A 25,695-nucleotide genomic window follows, 5' to 3' on the forward strand; every position below is an offset into this window, starting at 1 on the left:
CAAAATAAGACCGGGTCTTATTTTCTTTTGACTACCAAAATAAGCATTTGGCCTTATTTTTAGGGAGGTCTTCTTATTTTTGAGGTGCAGGAGAGGGCGAGCATGGTCACCTCATGGCTGCTGCTGTGTTGCAGTATTTTGGGGGAGGGCTTATTGTTGTGACTCAGCAGATGTCTGCTGTGAGTCTTTTCGGGATACAAGATTCATTATGCAGCTGGGGCTTGTTAGAGGCAGGTTTGGAGACAAAAGGACGGATGCTGCCACGCCCTGGTCGCAGGAGTCAACGTTCCTTTGTGCGTGCCTTGGTTTGTACAACATTGCTTGATACACTTGGATAAGTGCTTTGGTGATTCCTGAAACCCTGATTCAAGGCTACACTGGAGAAGTGCATTGCTTGTAAGAGTTGTTTTGTTTTATTCTGTTATCTGCTTGAAAGAGACTTCATTTCTGTTTATTTTTGGGCTCGAAGCCAGTTCGAACTGAGAACTGATAAAAAGATTTCCTTTTAAGTTTGCCTGCTTGCCGTTTGTAACGAGCTGGGAAGGGGGGACAGAACAGCTTATTATCCAGGGAGGTCTTATTTTGGGGAAAACAGGGTGAGGTAAAAAAAAAAATATTATTCTGGAATTGAGGAAAGGTTCCCCTTAAGGTCTCTTAGGATAACATTTCATTCCAGAATTCTAATCATCTTCCCATTTTTCATTTTATCTTAGTTCACCATGCTGTGTTTCTAGGTTTTAGGGTTAGGGTTGGATGCTCTGCATCTTGCTCATGTTTAATGGCTACACAATCTTGGTTTTAAGAAATGATTTACTGCCTTAATAATGACCTTACATTCTTTTGCACTGATTCTGCTCTATGTCAGTTGGCAAGCTTGTTTAGGCAGATTGGGGGTTACCTGTTGAGCCTCTGCTGTCAAACAGCCTGTGCTTTTCAATAGTGCAGTTTCCAGTTGTTGATAGGATTTTAGTCTAATCATAAACACATGATTAACTACTTGCCTTTTTCTCCTAAAAACGGAGAACTCCCTGTGTTCACAGGTATCCATTTACTTACTTTTTTGCATTTAACATCCTACAGTTCATACTGGTTTCTCTATTTATACTCATCCCATTGTCTAAGGGTTTTGTTTTTTCCTTTGATCAAAGAACATGCTGCCCTTTGTGTATTTTGAGTGACTCATGCATGCATATATGTTTTTAAAAATAAAATCTGATCTCATCACTTTGTGGGCCAATTCATTTATACCTCTCAATCATCATTTAGCGTTGCACACATGAGTCAGAAAGTGTCCAAATGAAGCTATGTATCTGAGCATTTTCTTCTTCCCCTTCATCATGAAGCAATTAGACTCCATTTCACTTCTACAACAATCTAGCATGCTATTGTTACATGTGAGCCAGGAGTTCGGTGTAAAAGGAACTCCATTTTGCTAAAGAAATGTTTCAAAGTTTAATAACACTTGTATGCCGCCCAATCCCGTAGGGCTCCAGGCGGCTCACAATACAAATAAATCACAAAATATCCTCGTAATTTAAAGCTGATTTGTTTATAAATGGACCTAAATTTATTTTAATACCCATTTGTGTATAACGATGAAAATGGAATCTGCAACATGTAATTAATGTTTTATTTCTCCAAGCCATGCAGACAAGTCCTGCATTTTAATCCCAGTTGTTAGGGGTTGTGGGGCATGAATGGGCCACCACAGGCATCAGCTCAACCAAAGAAAGGCTGAGTGACTTTGGGTGTTTTGGACCTTCCATTTTTGGTCCTGGATAGGATGGCATTGTCTATATAGTGCAAAGTTGCCTTCTGGAAGAGCAGGTGGCAGTTGTGATCCAGAGAACTTTTCTACACCTTTGAGCTGTGTGATAGTTGTGCCTGTTATTGGACCAGAAGGCCCTGCTAGTTCTGTACTGGACCTCCAAATGTTTGAAGGGACCCATATTCTTATTAGAGCCGAGGTGGCGCAGTGGTTAGGGTGCAGTACTGCAGGCCACTTCAGCTGACTGTTATCTGCAGTTCAGCGGTTCTAATCTCACCGGCTCAAGGTTGACTCAGCCTTCCACCCGTCCGAGGTGGGTGAAATGAGGACCCAGACTGTGGGGGTGATATGCTGACTCTGTAAACCGCTTAGAGAGGGCTGAAAGCCCTATGAAGCGGTATATAAGTCTAACTGCTATTGCTATTGCTATATTCTGGTTGTGCTAACAACCATGCAATATGACTTTTTCCTCAGTTGTTATGCATCTTAATTTTTATATTTGTGGTGGGATTGTTTTTCATTTATATTAAGATTGTCTGCTGCCCAGAATTGCTTGTTGAGATGGGCAGCCAAACAAATTGAACAGATAGATAGATAGGTAGGTAGGTAGGTAGGTAGGTAGGTAGGTAGGTAGGTAGGTAGGTAGGTAGGTAGCAGGGGTGGGTTTCAGGCGGTTCGCGGCGGTCCCCGCGAACCAGTTGGTCAGCGAACCCGGAAGTAAGTAACTTCCGGGAATGCCGAAGGATCCACCCATCTGCCCACGTTTCTTACCCGGTTTTGATGAGTTCTGCGCTTCCACGCAAGCGCAGAAAGCATACAGCGCCTGCGCGATCCTCCAGGAGCAGCTGGAGCATCCCACAGGCGCTAGTACGCATGCGTGCCCTGCGCGTGTGCACGAGGATGCCGCTGGCCCCATTCCAACCGAACCGGTTGGAACGGGGCGAGAAACCCATCCCTGGTAGGTAGGTAGGTAGGTAGGCAGGCAGGCAGGCAGGCAGGCAGGCAGGCAGGCAGATAACCACGGTTTAATGTTTTCTATGAACAAGCAATTGATAAATCACAAAGTAGAGATGAAAGACTGTTCAATTCTGTTCCACCAGGAACTAAAAAAAATTGTAACATTATGAGGTAGGCTTATATTGCAGCCGCCACAGAATTTTGAGCAATCAAAAATTTCCTATGCTTATTTTAGAAAACACAAATAGGTGCCTAGTATAAAATGAATAAATTATAGATTTGCAGCTGAGTGTACAAAACTGTCAAATGAGATCCAGACTAAATAAATTGAATTATTCCCACTGATTGTAATGGGTGTTAATATCCTGGCTAACAGAGCCGGTTACGGTTGTGGTTAGAGGGACTGGGCTAGAGACCAGGAAACTGTGAGTTCTAGTCCTGCATGAAAGCCAGCTGGGTGACTTTGAGCCAGTTGCTTTCTCTCAGCCCTAGGAAGGAAGCAAGGGCAAACCACTTCAACCACTTCTGAAAATGTTGCCAAGAAAACTACAGGGACTAGTCAAGGCAATCACCAGGAGCCAAGACTGACTCAAAGGCTCCACATCTCCTGGCTAAACTCAGTCCAAACCCTTTAGGGTTTTTGCCATCTCTCTTACATCTCCTCCTTCCTTGTTCACTTATTTAAACCAGCTTTCTACCACTTGAAGGAATATTTTAGCTGCTCCAGGTTCAAAACTGATGAAAAGATAGACTCTCCAAGCTTCTCGTGGGTTTGTTTGCTAGGAGTTCTGGTATTAGAAAGAATTAGAAGCATATCTCCCAACGGCCGATAAGATCGCACAGAGTGGGCCTTCTCCAGGTGCTGTCGACCAGACAATGTCGTCTGGCGGCTCCCCGGAGGAGGGCCTTCTCTGTAGCCGCTCCGACCCTTTGGAACGAACTACCCCCAGAGATCAGGATCCTTCCCACTCTCACAGCCTTCCGAAAGGCTACCAAAACCTGGCTATTCCGGCAGACCTCGGGCTGTTGACCTCATGAATGAGGTCCAGCCCCGCCTAGATTGAGTGCATGAACTGATCTTTTAATCTGTTTTTTTTCTCTATTTTTTAATTCTTTATTATTTAAAAAAGGTATTTCTGTAAGCCGCCTGGAGTCCTTCGGGATTGGGCGGCCTATAAATTTATTAAATACTAAATACTTGATTAGAAAGAATGGCTTCCACAAAAACCAGTGCGATCCCACAGAGTTGAAACTCCAGCAGCCCCGTCCAGCAGCCCCGTCCTATCTCTCATGGTCACTGGCCCCCTTCTGCTTGCTCACATGGCCACAACAGAGCAGGAGGCCAAATAATGTGCTGGTGCCACGAGGTGTGGGAAGTGCCGGGGTATGGATGGCCTGGCTGCGGGGGCCTTGAGGTTTAGCCAGTGAGGGGCACATGGGGCAGGTCCATCCTTCTGTCTCCCCTCGCACCCGCGGCACCAGCACATTGCTTGGCCTCCTCCATTGTGGCCACATGAGCAAGCAAAAGAAGTGGGCCTCCCACAAACTCTTAAAGTATATGGGGAAAAATAAGACATCCTCCAAAACTAAACCCTAGTGCTTATTTTAAAACCCAAAAGAAAATAAGACCAGGTCTTGTTTTTGGGGAAACACAGTAGTGAATCAGTAACTTGCACAAGTCTTCACATTATATGCTTATTGAGTGATCACCATTGCATCTCTGAACCCCTCCTAGTTCTCTGGTATATTTCTAAGGAGCTGTTGTGATGTTGAGAGATCATTAAGTGCCCACTGATCAAGGTGAACAAATATTAACTTTACACAGTCGATTAGGTTTGCCAAACAAGAATGCCATAGCAATAGCAATAGCAGTTAGACTTATATACCGCTTCATAGGGCTTTCAGCCTTCTCTAAGCAGTTTACAGAGTCAGCATATCACCCCCACAGTCTGGGTCCTCATTTCACCCACCTCGGAAGGATGGAAGGCTGAGTCAACCTTGAGCCGGTGAGATTTGAACCGCTGAACTGCAGCTAGCAGTCAGCTGAAGTGGCTGCAGTACTGCACCCTAACCACTGCGCCACCTCGGCTCTATAAGTGGCACATCCACATGCATGATGCCATTGTACTTGCAATACACAACATGTAGAATGGGTCTTCTAAGAATATCTATTAAATGTGGACAAGTGTATCAAGGAAGACATCGGCTGCTTTTACATTTTAATTTGTCTGCCGGGAAACAGCAGGTATTTACAGAATCCACTTTCAATGGACTGAATAATGTTTTAATAGCAATAAATTGTGTATTTTTTTAAAAAGGACTTTATAAACCTCTTTGTTGTCGAAATCGGTAGTGTATTGCTAAGAGGAATAAAATGCAGATTTTTACTTTGCATCCATATAAGAAGCTGTGACATAACTTAGTTGGAAGGGTGGTTTTTTTGGTAGTTATGTAGAATTATGAAGAAAGTGAACCTGTATGATTGGAAACATCAATTGAATCCCATTTTGGCTACGGAGAACTTATCAAAATCTTTTTGTTTCCAAGCTTATAATTGCAAGAGCATGATATTTCATACAAAAATGGAGATTATCATAATTTTGGGTTCTGTGGTTGTTAGAAGTTGCCAGATACAACGTGGTTTGAATTCAGCTTGTGATTACTCACACTCAGGTAATAAGAGTCCCACAAATCAGAACCAGATAAATGTTTTTAGAAGTGTTAAGTCCAAGACAAGAGTAACAGCTAGCCATTTCTTTTGGTTTCTTATTGGATCAGATTTCCAGAAGGAGTTTATCCAACCCCTTATGACCTCAGATTGGCAATTTCCTATTAGCCAACCTCTTTTAGGAATTCATACCTGTTTCCAGTTGGTAGACATATGATGACCCATTGTTCTGTCCCTCTCCTCCATCCAGTAACAAATGCCGAGACAAGCTTAACTGGAATGTACTTTATTAGCAAGACACCAAAACTTCGGTGGCTGAAAGCCAAGCGTAACAAACAGATAAGGACCTTGGCAGAAACTCGGACAAACCTTGGCAGCAATCCAGTCTGCCAAGGTAGTTACAAAAGTTCTCCAACTTTTAGTCCATGCGTTGACTTCTGCAAAGAGTGGCGTGTGCACAAGTAGTCTTTTTATAGTCTGGAGAGGAGCCTAATGACCACCAGCTGAGTGCAATTACCTCCTGTAACTGTGCAACTGTTCCTGACACCTATTAGCTCTTCGATGCCAGGCATCCAGGAGCACCTCACTGCTGGACTCAGGCTCACTCTCCCTTGTCTCCTCCCCACTGGTCCAAGGCTCAGGTGCCACCTGGTGGCCAACCAGTCTCTCTGCGCCTTGCTTGGAGTCGGAACCCTGTCCAGGGTCCTCCACATCCTCCAGAGCCGACTCATAGGGCCCCTCGCTGTCGGAGTCTGGTGGCAGCTCAACGGCTCCTGCTGGGCCACAACAACCCATTATTGCAGAGATTACAGTTGATTCGAAGACAGACTCATGTGGTTGGTTTTCTTTTAGGTTTTCACAGAGTTGAAAATATGCCTGTCAGTAGCTTTTTAGATACAGATAGTCCTTGACTTACAACAGTTAATTTAGTGACCGTTCAAAGTTACAATGGCACTGAAAAAAGTGACTTATGAATGGTTTTCACCCTATGACCTTTGCATCTCTATGGCCACATAATCAAAATTCAAATGCTTGGCAACTGGTTCATATTTGTGATGGTTGCAATATCCTGGGGTCATGTGATCAGTGTCAGCGTTCCAAATACCATGCAGCATTAAATCAGAGTCGAAGGCAAAACTATGCTTAAAGTTCCAATTTAATAAGGCAGGCATGTTGGCATCGTGCTGTGGGATTCCAACTCTGGAAGTTACATCAGAATCCCACCCAGTTAAAAGTTCCTGATCTTGTCCCCACACCCACAATCCATCACATGGTCCAATCTTCTTCTTCCACTCTGGCGTCTACGCCCAGCTGCTTCCGGTCAGGTGTGAAAGTGCGGAGACAAAGGATGACCCTGACTTCTAGTAAAGAATGAAAAACAATGCATTCCACAATCCTACTCCTTCTATTCCCCCCTCCCATCGACTGTACTTAAAGAAACAGCATAATGAAATAAGAGAGAGTGTGGCAGGCCAAAATTCTAAAAGGAATATAATTGCAAGCCTGACAATCAGCTTTTGCAAACTTCTGATAAGCAAAGCCACTCCCACCAGGTCACATGGCTGGCAAGCCACTCCCACAAAGGAGGCCACACCCACAGAGTAGGTTTGAAAATTTTTTGAAACCCACCACTGGTATGGGAGGAAATACCCATAGAAAAAGTTCCAGAAAAAAAATCAGAATTCACACAACATATTGCAGTCTGCCCAGAACTCAATTTTGAGGGCTATAGAGGCATGGTTTTCTCAGCCCAACCATAATTGGGGAATAAATAAATGAGGTTCAAACTTCCCCTTTTGGATCTGGAATCACTGCATGACTTTATCGTAAGGAATCAGAAGCGCTGTATTGTTGTGTCCTATGTTGTTCAAATCTGGGTTCCTTCCTTCCTTTTATTATCATTTTTATATTAATAGTATTATTTCAGTTCCAGATTTGGTTCTAAGCTGATTTTCAGGTTTTGACTATTTGATCATAATTTGACCATTATGGATCTTTAATATATTGCATTATCTAAAAACTGTCAGCTCAATACGACTTGTCCTTACACGTGGAACTAAGAACAGAATCTTTTAGACCAGGTGGGATGAGCATATAAATTGTGAGCTTTTTCTATACTAGCATTCGTGACCCGACAAAAGCGCGAACGTCAAAAGCGCGCCGACAAAACCGCGGCGCTAAAACTGCGATGTCAAAAGCGTGCCGACAACAGCGCGCCGACAAAAGCGCGTCGACAGAAGCACGATTTAAGTTAAGGTAAGGTTTAGGGTTAGGTTTAGAGTTAGGTTTAGGGTTTGGTTTAGGGTTAGGGTTAGAGCGCGCTTCTGTCGGCGCGCTGTTGTCGGCGCGCTTCAGCGCTCATTCATCGGCGCGGTTTTGTCACCGCGGTTTTGTCACCGCGGTTTAGTCAGGCGCGCTTTTGTCGTTCGCGCATTTGTGGTGGAACCGCTAGCATTATCTTGTCTCAGAAATTTAGAAAGTATTTGCAGAGTTGGAACCTATTCTTATTTTGATACAAGATTTCTGATAAGGAACTGAACAGTACAGAAAGAAGCTGCAATATTGAAGTGGTACTCATGCAATTTGACATTGAATTTTGAAAATTCATGATGCCCGAGGATTTAAGCTATCATAGTCTTGCATTGTTTTTACAGTGCAGAAAATAACTTCCTGTGTGGTCTCTCCCTGCCCTCCAGCCATAAATTTAAGTCTGTATCTATCTCTATAGCTCTTTGTGTAAACAAAAAACCGAACATATATGCACGCGCATGGATAAAATACCTAAATATTTGTGCCTGAGAAGTTGATTTCATGGAGATGAACACTTATTATCCTCAGTTGCTTGCATGAATTATGTAACAAGAAGGGAAAAAAAATAAATCCCAGGACTTCTTTCAATCAATACTTCCTTTTAATAACTAAAATCATGAATCAATTTTCTGGGGCAAGGGGTGGAGATATTTATTTTAATTTATGCTGTACCTATTGATTTTTAATAATTTGAAAATATGCTTCCTCAGACGCCTGACCCATAAAATATTTACCTATATGCCGTACCAACATATACTGTACCTCAAAGTATATTAATTAGATAAGATACACTGATGGGTTGGGAAAAAAGAAGTAATTAGTTTTCTTCCAGTTTACAGGAGCTTCCATATATAATCATCTGGAATTAATTAATTTCATGATTTGCAATAGAAAAGAATAAATATTTATGATACAAGATAATGAAACGTAATAGGCCATAATGAATCTTCATGATTTAAATGACTCTAGAAAATGGCTATTTACAAACTTAAGGGCCAGTAAATGTGATGCTACTTGCAATATAGGAATCAAGTTGGAGACTGCTTGATTGCTGAATAAACATACTCTGTACAAGAAACATAAATTAGAAATAATACATTTAGACAGGAAAATGTGACAGTGGAGGAATCTAGATTCTAGAAGTCTTACTATGTTTGGGGTTTCTCAAATGAATCAACCTCATTTTAGTTGCATTTTCACTTTTACAAAATGTGGGATACCTGATCTACAGTAGTTTCCCATTTATAACTTGTATAACACTTTACAACTACTGTTGCATCAACCCCCTATTCAACTTAAATGATGTTTCTGTTTATTCTATCTATACCACCTTCTATGTTTAGGAAAGTTAGAGAACCAATAGAATATTCTGTATCACACAAAATTGGGAATAATGCCATACATATTTAAGCCCATATCTAGATGACCCCTTTTTTTGGAAACAGGTGTATAAGAGTTATCAAGACCCTTGCAAAAGAAGTCCAGTGTCCTACTTTAAAGAAAGCCCTTCTTTTTAGATATGCCAGCTGATGGTTCAATTTCAAAGAATTATGAAGGTTTGTTTTAGAACTTTAGGAATGAAATGCTTAGATCCATATCACATATTTGTGTCTGATAGATCTAGGAAAAATCTTATCTTTAATCCAAAGCAGTGCTTTGAATGATATATAAATTTACATATCCATCCTCTGTTGTATATATGTAGTGTTATCTTTTTCAGTTTCACGAATTGCCTTTTAGTTGATCTAAATTCCCAGAGGCCTTCATGAAATATATGGACCTGCTAGCTGCTCAGCTCCAAGTATTAATTATTGATGTCTTGCCCTACAGTAATCTCCTGGTTGCGTGGCTTGATGCTAGCTGCTTAATTACATTCTAATTACTCTTTAAAAATGTTTGCTGCTTTGGTTTCCCCTGTCAGTCTGCAAAATATTATTTTCTATTCATCTCATTGCTTTTATCAGGACATCAAAGCAAGCTTGGTTTGCCACTGCTTAAAGTAGGTGAAATAGTATATGCTATCATCTAAAGCAGAAATGTATCCCAGGTCATAGTTCATCTACTACTAAGTTGAGGTGAGACTTGTGTGGTCCATGTTTTGTTTTGTTTTTACTAACAAGCCCAAGATCTTGTTAAGCCCAAGATCTATTAGTTTAAGCTTGGTGCAAACAACTGAATTACATTGAATTAAACACCGAAAATAGAATAAACAAGAAACAAACAAGATCAGTTCATCATGAGAACTAGACAAGACCTAGGCTGAATTCCTTCCTTCCTTCACAAGTCAACTTCTGTTTATTCCTACCTTTATCCAGCTCAGCAGAAGAGCTTAGGGCAAGCAGGGAAGTAATTGTTGCATCTACAGTTAAGTAATTGAAAAGCAAACATTCTTCCTGTTTTAAAAATATCTGAGATTTAGTTCTGCACACTAATTAGGAGAGTCTTCTTCTTTTTCTTTTTTAACCAACAAAGCCAAAATCTAAAATTGCTTAACTATTCCAGCAGGCTTACAAGCTCCGCTACTGTGATTGTGTTTAGTGATGCCACTGAACATATAGGATGTGAGCTTCCAACATAAAAAAAATGTCATTGTAAAGACACCTATACATCTGCCAAAACACTGTAATTTCCATTGCAGAGAACCCTTCAGACCGTATAATACTAAGTCTTGTGCAGAATAAATCTTGGTCTGCAGTGCAGAAGGAAAATCATCTTCCTTTCTCACTCATTTTTTTTGTTTCTTCTTCTAAGTAGGTGTAAATTAGGCATCAGGGATTTATCTGAGACTGGCACCAGACAGTCCTTCCTTGTCTTGACTTCAGAGAATGCTTCCATCTGTTTTTCAGGTGTTCTCGTAGAGTAAGGATGAGATGTTTTTACTTAGTATAGTTTACAGTATTTTTTCAGCAGAGGGTTTCATGAGAAACATATGCTGGGTAGCATATAAAATGGTATCTTAGCATTATAATTATACAGCAAAGGTTGTGTACATTTTCCCTTGTGCATAGTGGTACTTCTGCAGGTGATGATGATGTCTAAAACTGGACACTAAACATAAGGAATGAAGCTGGCAGGGCAGGAACCATCAGTCTCAAAAAAGCAAAAAGCAAAATTATATCGATAAAGAGCAGATGCCTTCATCACCTTTGAATGAAGAGAAGGGCTAAGTATCAAACTGCTGCTCGGAAAGCAGGAAGAAAAAATGAAATTCAAAACCTGGAACAGTGGTGGGTTTCAAAAATTGTTCGAACCTACTCTGTGGGTGTGGCATCCTTTGTGGGAGTGGCTTGCTGCCCATGTGACTGGTGGGAGTGGCTTGCCACCCATGTGACCGGATACGAAGATGCCGACGACACTTGTCAGAACCACCTTAAATCACCTCACACACAGCACTGGCATGCATAAGAATATGATGTAAACTAGTTTTTTAAAAGGCGTCTTTGGTTTGCGTTAAAACAACTTCAACACACGCAATGTTCTGATTGCACCACAAACGCAGTAGTCATCCTTACCTTTCACAGAGGCACTGAGTTTTATAAATATGAGCATGATAGTGTAGAATAATCATATCCAAGGACCAGTGGTGGGTTTAAAAAAAGTTTGGAACCTCTTCTGTAGGTGTGGCCTGCTTTCCGGGTCCACTGGTGGAACCTCTTCTAACCAGTTCGGTAGATTGGACGAACCGGTTCTACCAAATAGGTGCGAACTGGTAGGAACCCACCTCTGACCTGGAAGATACAGTAGTCTGAAGGGGTGGGGGGGACTTTTCTGTACACCGAAGTCTGCTTAATTCTTGTCTATGATAAAAAAAAAAATGAGAAATTTCTGCTAAATAAATAGTTTCACTGAATGAGGGGTTAAGCGTCTGGAGAGTCAAGATTTACAACTAGATCTGATGTGAAGTCCGATCCTATTATATTACCTTACATCTTAGTTTCATGTTACATATGTCACTTTGATTTGGATTAGGAACAAGAGGAAATAGAATAACAATTTTCCAAGGGATCTGGAATATACGGTAGCTGGTGTCAAAAGGCAACTTCAAGGGAAGCAAATTATGATGTGCAATGGCACCATCATGCAAAGGATACGATTTGTGTGTTTGCATCTGACTTCGTATCATTACATATAAATATCATTTGTGCAATGACAACATTGCAAACATATCCCCATGGCTTGTAACAGACATTGTTGAACAGCATTAATCTGCTTTCTGAGTTTCTTACAAAATGTATTGGGCAACAGAATTTCTTACACTTATCAATGCAGAGTCACTGTCCTGTCCTGTGGAAAATTATCTCTCCCCGCCATCTGCTAAATGGCCTTGACCTTGTTGGCCTTTTGTAAGGTAATCAAGACTTGGATGTTCCCACAGGCATAGGGCCAGGAGGTTAAGCAAGCACCGTTGCCTAGTTACAGTCTCCAATAATTTGAAGTGGAACTCCAGCGTGACCCGACAAATGCGCGCACAACAAAAGCGCGCCGACAAAACTGCGGCGAGAAAACAGCGATGTTGAAATTGCACCCACAACAGCGCGCTGACAAAACTGCGCCCACAAAAGCGTGATTAGGGTTAAGGTAAGGGTTAGGGTTAGGATTAGAGTTAGGGTTAGTGTTAGGTTCAGGGTTAGGGTTAGGGTTAGGGTTATTATGTTGTTTTCGCGTTGTTTGTTGAAGGCACGCTTTTGTCGGCGCGCTGTTGTAGGCGCGATTTCGATGTCGCGGTTTTCTCGCCGTTATTATAATATGGGTTTTAAAAAATATTTTTGTGAACTGTGCCATTGTCTGTCTTTCTTTCAATCTTTGTACTCTGCCCAGAATCCAGAGGTTGTAGGTGTTCCAACACTGGAGATTTTCAAGAACAGATTGGATAAAATATTATAGAATTTCCTGCTTGAGTTGGGGGTCCAAGGTCCCTTCCAGCTCTGTTATTGGTGAGATGAATGGCTATGTAAATTGCTTCAATAAATGCAAGGTGGTTACATAATAAATGAAAAATGGGGGTTGAGCTATCAGGCCTGCCAATAGGGAACAATCTCTCTATCTTCCCCCTCTTCCTCCAGATACAGCCTTCTGACCTGGATAATGAAAATACTTTCCCTGCTTCTAAAGTAATCTGTGAACTCAGAAATACATTGTCTCCAGAGGTGTCCTGTCCTCCTCTCTTCTAGTATTAAAAAGATATTATTTTCTTTTTAGAAGGTTTTTGGTGCCTAGGTTATATTAGAGAGTATTCTATAGTGCGTTGCTGTATATTGTATGGCTGTGCCTTTCAGATAGTAATTGACACAGTTCACTTTTGATGCCATTTTCTATTGTTTCTATTGTACCGCACCCAGGATCATGGGATTGGGTGGTACAGAAATGTTTGAAATAAATCAAATCCACAAATGATAAACTTCACTATGAAGTCATTGTTGGGATCTTCATGCAGCCCCATTGATTACGTAGTTGGCTGAAGGGAGGAGTTGAACCTCATGAAACAGCTGTGAGATGGTCCTTACATCTCCAGCTTCCCTGAAGAATTGGCCTTTCACAGTGATTTGTTCTGATATCCTGCTGCTACAAGTGATCTATTCTCTCTGAATGATTTGGTTTTTTGTGGTTTGCAAAAACCATTCAATGTATTGTCATAGAAAAATGCAGGTTTGTTTTAAAAAAAGAGAAATGCTGTATGTAAGACTTAGATAAAAGACTTGCAATCTCTTCTTCTGGAAGTTGTATCAGAGGTTACTGAAATGTATTGTCTTAAAGCACACATCCTACATAAAACTGAAAGGTTTTTCGAATTTGAAGTGAGATTCACAAAAAAGAAACATAGTTCTTAATTTTTTTCGTACCCTTCTTGTCCATATTGCACAGTGCTGTTAAGATGGCAACTCTTTTTTTGGGAGATGGAGGAAAACTCTATTTCTTGGCAAACATTTTGATGTTCTGCTTTTTGAAAACAGAGGATTTTATTTTTAAGACCCATTCTGTGAACTCTCTTTTCCATCAGGTTTATCTGCCTTCAGCTTAAAATAGGAAAAAGGCAATGAAAACTTTAACTCACTATAATATTTTAGAGCTAATGGATGAGCTCTTTCCATTTGAATTCTTGTGACCTCGCTCTTTTAAAATCTTGAATTTCATATGCTGAAATGTTGTATTGTACCACAAACTGGGTTTAAAATTCCAGAGCAAATCAGTTTGTCGCACAGGTGGTTGAGATTGTGGAAAATATAGTGATTACAACAGTCTAGAACCGGGTTCTCCAATCTTGGCCACTTTAAGCCTGGAGGACTTCAATTCCCAGAATTCCAAAGCTGGCTGGGGAATTCTGGGAGTTGAAGTCCTCCCGGCTTAAAGTTGCCAAGATTGGAGTCCTCTGATCTAGAAGAATAAGAAATGGTTAATGGATCTACGAGAAGTGCAGAAATGGATGATATTTATTCTATTTTTGTATTTGCAGGTTTATGTTTTTATATGTGTTTTGTCTGTTGTATTTCTTAATGTTTATTTTATGCATGGGATTTTAATAAAGTTTTATAAAAGCGATTACAGTTTTGTGCTATGGCTCTTAAGAGCCGGTTCCTTCTCTGTTTTAGATTTCCAGAATGGGCCTAATTTTGGAAACCAGATATTAGGTGATAATTAAAGTCTTGTTACCAAGAGTATCATAAAGCTGTGTGTGTTTTTAAAAATGTTCCAATATTTTCTTTGCAGGTAAAGGCAGCTCAAGCATCTCATCCGACGTGAGTTCAAGTACAGATCACACGCCAACCAAGACTCAAAAGAATGCCGCCACCAGTGAAGGTGCAGAAATGAATGTCCTTTTTCTGTTTGGTCCTAGGAGATTTTTAGAACCGTTAATGTCTTTTTCTATTGATACTTAGAAATCCCTGTCTCCGGCAAAATCAGACAAGAGCCAAAAGACAACATCATACCTTCTCCCAAGTTTGGTTCATCATATATTATATTTTAATGTGTTATACTCCTTCAATAGGGGCATTGAAGGAAGACTCCCCAAATATATGTAGTCCTCAGGTTGAGGACTACATACATTGTATTTTAATATGTTATACTCCTTCAATAGGGGCATTGAAGGAAATCTCCCCAAATATATGTAGTCCTCAGGTTGCAACAGCAAATGGAGCCAGAATTGCTGTCATTAAGTGGTGTAGTTGTGAAGTGCAATAGTATGTGGTTGCATTTCTTAGTAATGGTGATCCCAGTTGCTGTTGTTAAGCTAGGACTGTTTAGTTCACTAAGCAAGGCCCTCGGGGGAACTCTGCCTTCTCGCCGGCTTCCCCAATGACTTTATTTTTGGGAAGTCAGTAGGAAATGTTGGGAACAGTGATCAGGTGGCCCCAGGGATGGTGTTATACCTGGAACTTTGAGGATCAGCCATAAGTACCCCTCATTCAGCACTGCAGCAAATTAGCAATAGCAATAGCAATAGCAGTAGACTTATATACCGCTTCATAGGCCTTTCAGGCCTCTCTAAGCGGTTTACAGAGAGTCAGCATATTGCCCCCAACAATCTGGGTCCTCATTTTACCCACCTCGGAAGGATGGAAGGCTGAGTCAACCCTGAGCCGGTGAGATTTGAACCGCTGACCTGCTGATCTAGCAGTAGCCTGCAGTGCTGCATTTAACCACTGCGCCACCTTGGCTCTAGAATGGTTTCTGGCCAAGTGGTTGAAGGCCAAGGATTCTCTTTAACTCTCTACTGGTGTGATATAGTTATCTTGCTACATCTTATGTTTAAACAATAAAAGATTCTTTTAGGATTGCCTTTGGAAGAGATACCATTTATGGCTAGAAAAAAGACAAAATAGTGAGGATTCACCCAGACTCTGTGGCACCTAGCTAGCTATATTTCTTAGGATAGAAATGGCCGTTATTCTGGAAGTTGATCTATAGATAACGTTTTCTTGCTTCTTAGAAGTGTATGCCAAGTGAATTAATGTACATAAAACTAGAATAATGGGTTGTTGGAAAACATTGTTTTAGAGTTGGGAGGAAATTTGGAAAGCACTAAGCTTAAGTGGAGGAGTGGAGAGTGGGTTATGAGGTGGTGGGAAGAAGTCGCTTTAAGAAAAGATGCAAACACAACGTGTCTTACAATTGTGTAAGTTATTCAGGCGTAATATATCCAGATAGGTTAATATCAATAACTTATACTAAAATTGTACAAACACTTCATAGTGTTATTATTAATCTACACAAATTGATCATAGTTGAGTATACTTAACAGAACAACTAAAGTACAAAGTGTTAAATGAGAATAATAAATTATTCTCCAAAGCATGTTATTTCATTATGAGAATGAATGTAGCACTTCTCACTGTCATTTCCTTTATTCTCCATTTTTCCTTTCATACTGTAAAAAGTATGAAAGGAAATATATTTTCCTCTATAACTTTCAAACTGTAGGTCTTAGATTTATGCAGTTCCCTGGTGGGGAACTACTAATACAGTAGGAAGAGAGTTTTCTGTAATTCCACATCATTACTGGTTCGTTACTTTTCTTAATGTGTGAAAAATTTCTATTGAAAAGTGTTATAAAAATACATGTGTAATTCATCCCGAGTGATCAAGGCCATTGCGAGAAATTATGGAGTTCTTTTATGATTTGATTTACAGTAAGAAATAGTATGTTCTTCCTGGAAGGTAAAAATATATGTTTTGCCAATGAGTAATCTCAAAAAGGCTGCTCCGAGAGTTTCAGCTGGAATCTCAGTTGTTCTTTTTTTCCAGATGTGTTAAAAAAACTCAAAAACTGAAGAGTTTTTTAAAAAGGCTAATCATGGAACTTTCTCCACTTCTTTTCTCTGGAACCCCAAATGTATCCCGTTTCAGTACAATTTTATTCCGCATTAGTATGTTTTTGTTTAATTTTATATCCCTGTTTTGTAACAGCCGCCTTCTGCTTTCTTTTAAAAATATTACTCCTATTAATCATAACACTCAAAAGTCATTAAGCCAAATTTACTGCAAAGAGTTTCCTTTCTGGTATAGGAAAAATATGAAAAAAATAAAGAATAAAAAGGATACTTTTGTAGCTAATAGAAGCTTTGATAGTTACTGCATCATATAGGAAGCTGCTTTGCAAGAGATCAGGAAAGGACCTTAAACTCATACAATATCTTGTTTTCTCCCTAGCATCCATTGTGGGGAAAATTATTGAAATTAATGGGGAAGATATTGTCAGGCACCAGAAACCAGGAGCTGGAATAGAGTTTAAAAGTACTGCAAATTTATTCCATGCTACCTATAGACAAGAATCTTATCTACTAATTGTCAAGGGAAATTGGTGCTAGATAATAGTCAATGAATTCCATTGATTATTATCTAGCACCAATTTGTCTGGATCATTAGTTGGAATTTATGGGGGATTGGATTTAGGTCTCTCTGGGAGCATAATAGCTTCACACTGATGATGCATTTAACCCTGCTGATAGGTTTCGGGATATTTGGGGTCCAAAATCTAAGCATGATAAATCCTGCTTTTTAAAACCAAGTTTTAGAAACTACTTTTTGTTTCTACCCTTTTTTTTAAAAAAAAACAATGTTTAAGATAACTTATTTAATCAAAATAGTATCTTATTGTTAGTCCTTCAAGGTAGGACTAACAGTCAATATCAGGAATTAGACACAATAAGTAGATTCTATTTTATTGTCGTAGGGCATAAGACCAGAATCTTGAAAGTCTACTAGATTTTCAGTTTGTTCTCTCTTATATCCAAGTGGGGTTATTCTGAATCACTTTCTTACACTTATTTCTTTTTCAAAGCTGAGATTTCATTTACTGTCTCTTTTGTCAGTTAATAGCTTTTTCATTCCACTTCTTTGACTCTCTAGTGTTATTGAGAATTTATTATTTTTGTCATTATTTAGTTTGAGTTTCATTTTATTTATATGCCGCCCTATTCCCTACGGGACTCAGGGCGGCGCACAAACCCAAAGGAGGGGAAGGGAAAAAACACAAAAACTACAAACGTACAGGGCATTTAAAAAAACAACCAACAGCCACACGATTCGAGAGGGGAAGGGAACTCATCGACCCCAGGCCTGCCAACACAGCCAGGTTTTAACAGCTTTTCGGAAGGCCTGGAGAGAGGTGAGGGTCCGAATCTCCGCGGGGAGTTCGTTCCAAAGGGCCGGAGCCGCCACAGAGAAGGCCCTGCCCCGGGTAATAGCCAGATGGCATTGGCTGGTAGACGGCACCCGGAGGAGGCCTGCTCTGTGTGATCTAATGGGTCTTTGGGAGGTAATTGGCAGCAGGCAGTCTCTCTTTTAGTCAAAAGTCTTGTTACATATAAGATACAAACAAACAATAAAGCATATTTTAGCCTATTAAAATGTTAGAATATTACTCAAATATGACAAGAGTGTTTCAGACAGGGGTGCAGTGACTCTACTGTGAAAATCCTGAAGTATTTCCTTATTTCCTTCCATAGGCTAATTCCTAATACCTGGGGGTGGACCCCCCCCAGGTCGACCCTGAAAAGTGTTCAGAGATTACAATTGGTCCAAAATGCAGCCGCGCGAGCGATACTGGGTGTACCAAGATACACCCATGCTACACCCATCCTCCGCGAGCTGCACCGGCTCCCTATTGGTCTCTGAACGCGCTTCAAGGTGCTGGTTATCACCTTTAAAGCCCTACATGGCCTAGGACCCGGATATCTACGAGACCGTCTTCTGCCACATACCTCCCAGTGTCCGATAAGATCACACAGGATGGGCCTTCTCCAGGTGCCGTCGACTAGACAATGTTGTCTGGTGGCTCCTCGGGGGAGGGCCTTCTCTGTAGCTGCCCCGGCCCTATGGAACGATCTACCCCCCAGAGATCCGGACCCTCCCCACTCTCTTGGCCTTCCGAAAGTCTACTAAGACCTGGCTATTCGGGCAGGCCTGGGGCTGTTGATCTCATGAATGAGGTCCAGCCCCACTAAGGTTGAGTGCATGTTGTGTCTTTTTAACTTGCTTTGTCTTTCTATTTTAATTTTTTTAGTATTCTTTTTAAAATTGTTTTTATGTAAGCCGCCCGGAGTCCTTCGGGATTGGGCGGCATATAAATTCATTAAACTTTGAACTTTGAACTATGTACACCTAATACACAAATGTCACATTCACTAAGTAGTAAATTTATGGGGGAGGGGGGAATATGTCCTTGTTAACATTAAATAAATTATTATTTGAGAACTGTCCTCAAATTCATATAACTGGATAATGTGCACTGAGTTGCCAAATTATTAAATTCTTCTGTTTCCTGAAAGAAAAATTGAGTGTCCGCCTACCCCGATAATTATCTATGACTTAAGGAGAGCTGTTTTACATTCCCTAATAAGAGCAGAAGAGCTGTTGAACACAAAGGAATATTAGTGATACAATTAACTGGAAGCATCTCTTTTTTCCTTTGAAGATTAAATTAGTCTTTCCTGGGTAAGTGAGGAGCTGCAGTTTTCATACCCTTTTAGATTTTCTGCCCTTTTCTAAATCCCTCAGCAATGTTTCTCTTTGTTTCATTCTTTCCCTCTCTAATTGTCTCTTCTCCATTTTAATCTACTGTGTATTTGTTCTTCTTATCCCAAAGCATCTTAATTCCCCCCCCCTTTCTCTTTTGGTTATTAGTGAAAGAAATATTGTTAAAACCATGAAGAATGTCAGATAGCTATGCTTTATGACTTCATTTTCAAGAAAACATCAAATAGAAATGAACAATTCTGCACACGTAACAACAGAAGAAACAAAAAAGGAAAAAGGAAAAAATAACACAGGACTAAAAGGGGGGAACCCCCCCCCGTAATTATCAATATAATACAAGTTCATGTGATTTTATAAATTTTTGAAAAAGGAAACTAAGCTTTCAATGGGCATCAAATTTATCCAAGCGGTTTTTTTCCCCCCAAAGGGAGAGATAATGTGATATTTTCTGATTGACAGAATATATAAATGAGAATTTATTAAATGTACTATTGTATGCCACCCAGAGGCATGTATCATGAGAAGGGTGGACTGTATAATATTGATTAATAAATAATGTAAAAATTAATGAGATCAGGTAATTCAGGACTCCGAATCCCTTGGAGAATTTCATAAATATCTACAGCCAAATTGTGCATTTAAAATGTATTTTATTTGAATTATTTCTTTATGTGCAAGAATGTCCTTGTCTCCAAAGTGAATTAATCCCATAAAAGCACAATGAAATAAATAAAACTGCCAAAATTAATGCAATTTATAAACAAGGACAACTGAAATATTATCTGCAAGGAAGCATTATCAATTGGACAAAACCACGAAAGGAAATCTTATTGTCTCTGTCAATAACTAAACAGCTCAAATAACGTTAGAATGGGATAAGACGTCTAAAATTTCTTCCAAAGAGAAATACCTTGGTCATACAGCAGAAGTCCATAACACTACAGTTCCTTCAAGTGGGAAAAAGGTATTGTCATTAATTAGCTGTATGAGTACATTCAATCCTCATTATCCGTGGTGGTTTCATTCTTGAAAACCTCCGTGAAAATGGCAACCACAATTATTGAAACATTATTCCTAGTGAGAACACATGATCTAGTATCAGATGAGCATGGAGAGTTAATAAACACCACATGAACAAGAACACAAGTTTCCCTTAGTGTAGCCCATGTTGGCACTGGGCAGGAAGACTTGTATAGAGCCGAGGTGGCGCAGTGGTTAAATGCAGCACTGCAGGCCACTTCAGCTGACTGTTATCTGCAGTTCAGCGGTTCTAATCTCACCGGCTCAAGGTTGACTCAGCCTTCCATCCTTCCGAGGTGGGTGAAATGAGGACCCAGACTGTGGGGACAATATGCTGACTCTGTAAACCGCTTAAAGAGGGCTGAAAGCCCTATGAAGCGGCATATAAGTCTAACTGCTATTGCTATTGTTATTGCTGCTATTGCTATTATATACACAATTCTTGTTTCTTATTCAGCCTAAACAGCTCCTCGGCTCAAACTTTAACAAGAGGGGGGCGTGCGGGGGGGAGAGCCCTTTGTCCCATTCCGTCCCTCTCCGAAGCAAGATGGAATGAGGCGCAGCAGGAGGCTGGCCTGCCGACCTTCTGCCAGCGCAGGGGGAGAAATCACTACTTTTGATATGAAGATGTATTTCCAGCAGGACAGGGCAGGCTGAGGAATATGTCATCCGTTCATGCTCTTCTGAAACTTTGCACTTAGAGCCGAGGTGGCGCAGTGGTTAGAGTGCAGCACTGCAGGCTACTTCAGCTGACTGCAGTTCTGCAGTTCGGCTGTTCAAATCTCACCAGCTCAGGGTTGACTCAGCCTTCCATCCTTCCGAGGTGGGTAAAATGAGGACCCGGATTGTTGTTGGGGGCAATATGCTGACACTGTAAACCGCTTAGAGAGGGCTGAAAGCCCTATGAAGTGGTATATAAGTCTAACTGCTATTGCTATTGCTATATTTGAGGATAAATGGGTAGCACTTTTATAGACATCTATAAATGAATCTATGGAAGCAGCATTCTAGAATATCAAGGATTGAGTGTAAATACAGGTAGTCTTTGACTTACTACCGCAATTGAGCCCAAAATTTCTGCTGCTAGGCAAGACAGTTGGTGAGTTTTGTTCCATTTCATGACCTGCCTGGTCACTGTTGTTAAGTGAATCCACGCAGTTGTTAAGTTAGTAAAACTATTGTTAAGTGAATCTGGCTTCCCCATTGACTGTGCTGGTCAGGAGGTCCCAAAAGGTGATTCCGTGGACCCAGGAAATTGCAACTTTCATAAACATGAGTCCAGTTGCCAAGGGTCTGAATTTCGATCACATGGCAATGGGAATACAGCAACAGTTGTGTGAAAAGTGTTCATAAATCACTTTTTTTTCAGTGCCACTGTTAACTTTGAACAGTCTCTAAATGAATGGTTGTAAGTCAAGGATTACGTTTTATTATTGTAATCATAGGTCATAACCAGTGGTGGGTTTCAAAAATTTTTGGAACCTACTCTGTGGGTGTGGCCTCCTTTGTGGGAGTGGCTCAATGTGTAGGTGCCGGATGCTTTAGGAGCAATCTGAAACGGCCAGCAGAAGCACAACAGGCTGGAGTGCCTCATCGTTACATAAATAGGGGGAGCAAAAGCTGTTTGCCGCCATCCTCCATCCTCCTTTTTTCTCTTATTTTAACTGCCCTTGAGCAGCCAGTCTTCTGTAACAACCTATTGAATCACAGAAATCCCTGGAATGTTTTGCTCAGGTGTAGATATCCTGATGCCCTGCAGATATTTGGACCATCTCCCATCAGTCGCAGACAATTTGGCCACAGTCAAATGACTCCAAAACATGGAGAGAGCACCAGATTGCCTGTTTCTTTCTGCTGATCAGGGAAGCAGGGACTCTTTCGTACGGTTCCACCACAAAACCGCAGTAGACTAAAGTGCGTGTGACTAAAGCGCGGTGACAAAACCGCACCGTCAAAACCGTGCGACAACAGCGCGCCGACAACAGCGCGCCGACAGTAACGCGCTGTAACATAACCCTAAAAATAACCCTAAACCTAACCCTACACCTAACGCTAAACCTACCCTAAACCTAACCCTAAACCTAACCCTAAACCTTACCTTAAGTTAAATCGCACTTCTGTCGGCGCGCTGTTGTTGGCGCGCTGTTGTGGGCGCGCTTTTGACATCGCGGTTTTAGCGCCGCGGTGTTGTCGGCGTGCTTTAGTCTACCGCGGTTATGTCGTGCCACGCTTTCGTACGGATGAGGGGATCTGGCTCTTCAGCTAACTGAATTGAGAGAGATATGTCTCCAGCTAAATTGGCTCCTTACTGACTCCTGGAGCTGCATCATTGGCACATCTGCCTGGTGTGTGGTCAATATTTCTTTCTACCTTTAGTATGGTTTTTGAAATCTGTGAGTTATGATGTGTTTCTTGAACTTAATACCTGATGGACCAAAGGATATATTAGGCATCCCAAACCTCTAAAATATTATCCATGCTTTAAACCTGAAACAAGAAACTGGCTGATGAGAGAAGCAGACCTCTGTGCTGAGCCAGGATGTCCATGTTCAGGCTTGTGGTGATTTTCCGTTGATAATTTTTTTTTCTTTTTGGAAATACTTTCTGAAAAGCAAGTAAGAAGAGCTTGTAATTAGTTTGTGGTGAGGACAGAAGCCAGATTTGTTTTTTATTATGGAAAATGTCTGGAATGTGGAATTGAGGTTTTTAAAAACATGTTTGCACATCATTCCTTTGTCACTATTAGCGTCACCAAATCCACTTTTGATCATACTAACCTGTTGTGGCCGAGCAGGAACCGTTGGAGCTGCCACCAGACTCCGACAGCGAGGGGCCCTATGAGTCGGCTTTGGAGGATGTGTAGGACCCTGGACATGGTTCTGACTCTGAGCAGGGTGCAGAGAGGCTGGTTGGTCACCAGGAGGTGCCTGAGCCTTGGACCAGTGGGGAGGAGACAAGGGAGAGTGATCCAGATGCCAGCAGTGAGTTGTTCCTGGATGCCGGGCACCGAAGAGCTAGTACAGGAGGTAATTGCACTCAGCTGGTGGTTATTAGACTCCTCTCCAGACTATAAGAGGACTGCTTGTGCACACACCCCTGTTGCAGAAGTCAACGCAGGAACTAATGTCGTAGAACATTATTGTGAACTTGGCAGGCTGGATTGCTGCCAAGCCTTATCTATGCTGGATTGCTGCCAAGGACCTGTCTGTCTGTTAATTAAATGCCGTAACTTATCTTTGGCTCGGAGAGTCTGTTGGTGTGGGACGAGGGGGGTCAGAACACTAACCCTAACCGAGTCACTGAAAGCAGAGTCTCAATGTACAATAGGAAGTGAAATCAAGAGGTTTGCTAACATTCCTTATGTCTCCTCCTGTCCAGGATCTGGAATAAGCAGATATTAGATAAGTTACACATTCTCTCTCCCTCCCTCCCCTCTCTCCCTCCCTCCCTTAAAAAAAACTGCTCATCTCACTCACAGGGCGACTCTTGAGTACTGTAAATTAAAAACATAAAAACCATATAAAATTATAGCCCATTAGGAGGCGGTTGCAATCAGAATAGAATGATTAGGGGAAAAAATGGATTGGGGGGGGGGGGGCTTTAAGGCTCTAACCAAGCCCGCAGGGAATCAGCAGAGTCAGGTTTTCAGATACTTCCGAAAGGCCAGGAGAATGGGGGCTTGCCTTGCCTCTTGAGGGAGAATATTCCGAGCTATGACTTCCACCTGCCCCGGAAGGATCAGTGACCCACTGGGGTTTAGTCAGTCCAAGAAATTCTTGGCTGAAAATTTCAAAAGGTTAAAAGTCTTAGGAAGTCTAAAAATTTCAAAAGGTTAAAAGTCTTAGGAAGTCTAAAAAATTCAAAAGACTAAAGAATTTAAGGATACCAGTCAAATTTTGCAGTGCACCCAGACAGAAAGGGAAGGTCTGTATTATATATTTCCACCACACTTGATAGTTGCTTAAACAATGAATCTTGATAGACCTAGTCAAATTTTGCAGTGCACCCAAACAGAAAGGGAAGGTCTGTATTATATATTTCCACCACACTTGATAGTTGCTTAAACAATGAATCTTGATAGACCTAGTCAAATTTTGCAGTGCACCCAAACAGAAAGAGAAGGTCTGTATTATATATTTCCACCACACTTGATAGTTGCTTAAACAATGAATCTTGATAGACCTAGTCAAATTTTGCAGGGCACCCAAACAGAAAGGGAAGGTCTGTATTATATATTTCCACCACACTTGATAGTTGCTTAAACAATGAATCTTGATAGACCCAGAAGTAGAGAAGATCTGATTGTTGTAGTAAGGAAGAGCAGTGCAAGAAGATCTCCAGATGATATGGTCAGGTGCTCTAAATCCTAACTGCTAGAGTAGATAGAAGGTAAGATATAGAGAAAGAGAAAGAACCAGAGGCTTCAGAAGAAAAGGTGACATTACGATAGGAAGGCGGCCAGGAAAGATTGAGAGAGAAAAAGAAGAAAACAAGTCTTAGGAAAAGGGAAAGAAAGTGGGAAGAGAACCGAGAGAGCTGTAGGAACAAGGGCAATATCCATTCTGATTTGAAAGAGCAAGGCAAATTGTTGACTGCAAGTCTCTTTTTATAATTTAATCTGTAGAGCATTGCCAGCCTCTTTGCTGTAAATACTGCTTATGTTTTTAGAGAGGAGGCATAAAGCCTTGTAAAATTACCTTATTGAAAAAAATCAAGCATTTCTCTTCTGCTACCTTTTCCCATAACGAAAGCCCCTCCTGTTTAATATGGGAAATTGGGCTTCATCCATGGAAAACCCTAATTGCAATAAGGCAAGGATGGAGATCTCTTTTAGATGAACAGTCTGTTTTACAAGGGGGGGGTGTTGTGTGTGTTCTTTTTTCCCCTAAGATCTGTAAATTGAAGCTCGCATGTTTTGTCACTTCATAATAATGTAGCATGTTGTTTATTTAACAGCTGGAGTTTTATCTGCTCTGAGCGTCCTATTCAGGGATGAGTCTTGCCCCCATTTTTCTAGACCATGGCTTGCTGCCTCCCGAAAGTGGGATAAAGCTTTCCTCACAGCCTGCTCATTTGCTCCTTGAAGTCCTGGCCAATTTGGCTGAGCGAAGCAGACACAAATACATCATATTGCATTCCCCTTGCTGCCAAGTTCTAGACTGCTGCAGCAATATTACGAAGAAGCCAAGGCAAAGAAAAAGAGAGGAAATTGCAATTAATTTAGTCTTCTCCAAGGCGCTATATTAAAGCATGGCCACACGATGCAGAGACGCTGCGTTGGAAACAGGGAGAATGTGTTGACGTGCCTATGTTGAAAGCCATGGTAGTTCATGATGGCAACATGACAGACAGAGGTCAGACTTTAGAACAAATGTGTCAAAACGAATCTAGCAAACAGGTCATCACAACAACAGCTATATTTAGGGGGGGGGGGGAACCCTTTTTTCTGTAGCCAGTGGTTTGAATCCTGAAATATACCAAGTTATTTTGGCATGAT

General features: G+C 41.1%; 1 protein-coding gene across 1 annotated transcript in view; it reads left to right on the forward strand.

The window, feature by feature from the left end:
* Positions 1–25,695, forward strand: part of FBXL7 (F-box and leucine rich repeat protein 7) — a 167,968-nt gene that overhangs the window by 28,591 nt on the left and 113,682 nt on the right. The window contains exon 2 of the mRNA XM_032219994.1: positions 14,409–14,498. Coding sequence (XP_032075885.1) covers positions 14,409–14,498 — 90 coding nt within the window. The remainder of the gene's footprint in view (positions 1–14,408; positions 14,499–25,695) is intronic.

Source organism: Thamnophis elegans, chromosome 6 (genome assembly GCF_009769535.1).
Source record: "Thamnophis elegans isolate rThaEle1 chromosome 6, rThaEle1.pri, whole genome shotgun sequence".
In the NCBI taxonomy this organism is placed as follows: domain Eukaryota; kingdom Metazoa; phylum Chordata; class Lepidosauria; order Squamata; family Colubridae; genus Thamnophis; species Thamnophis elegans.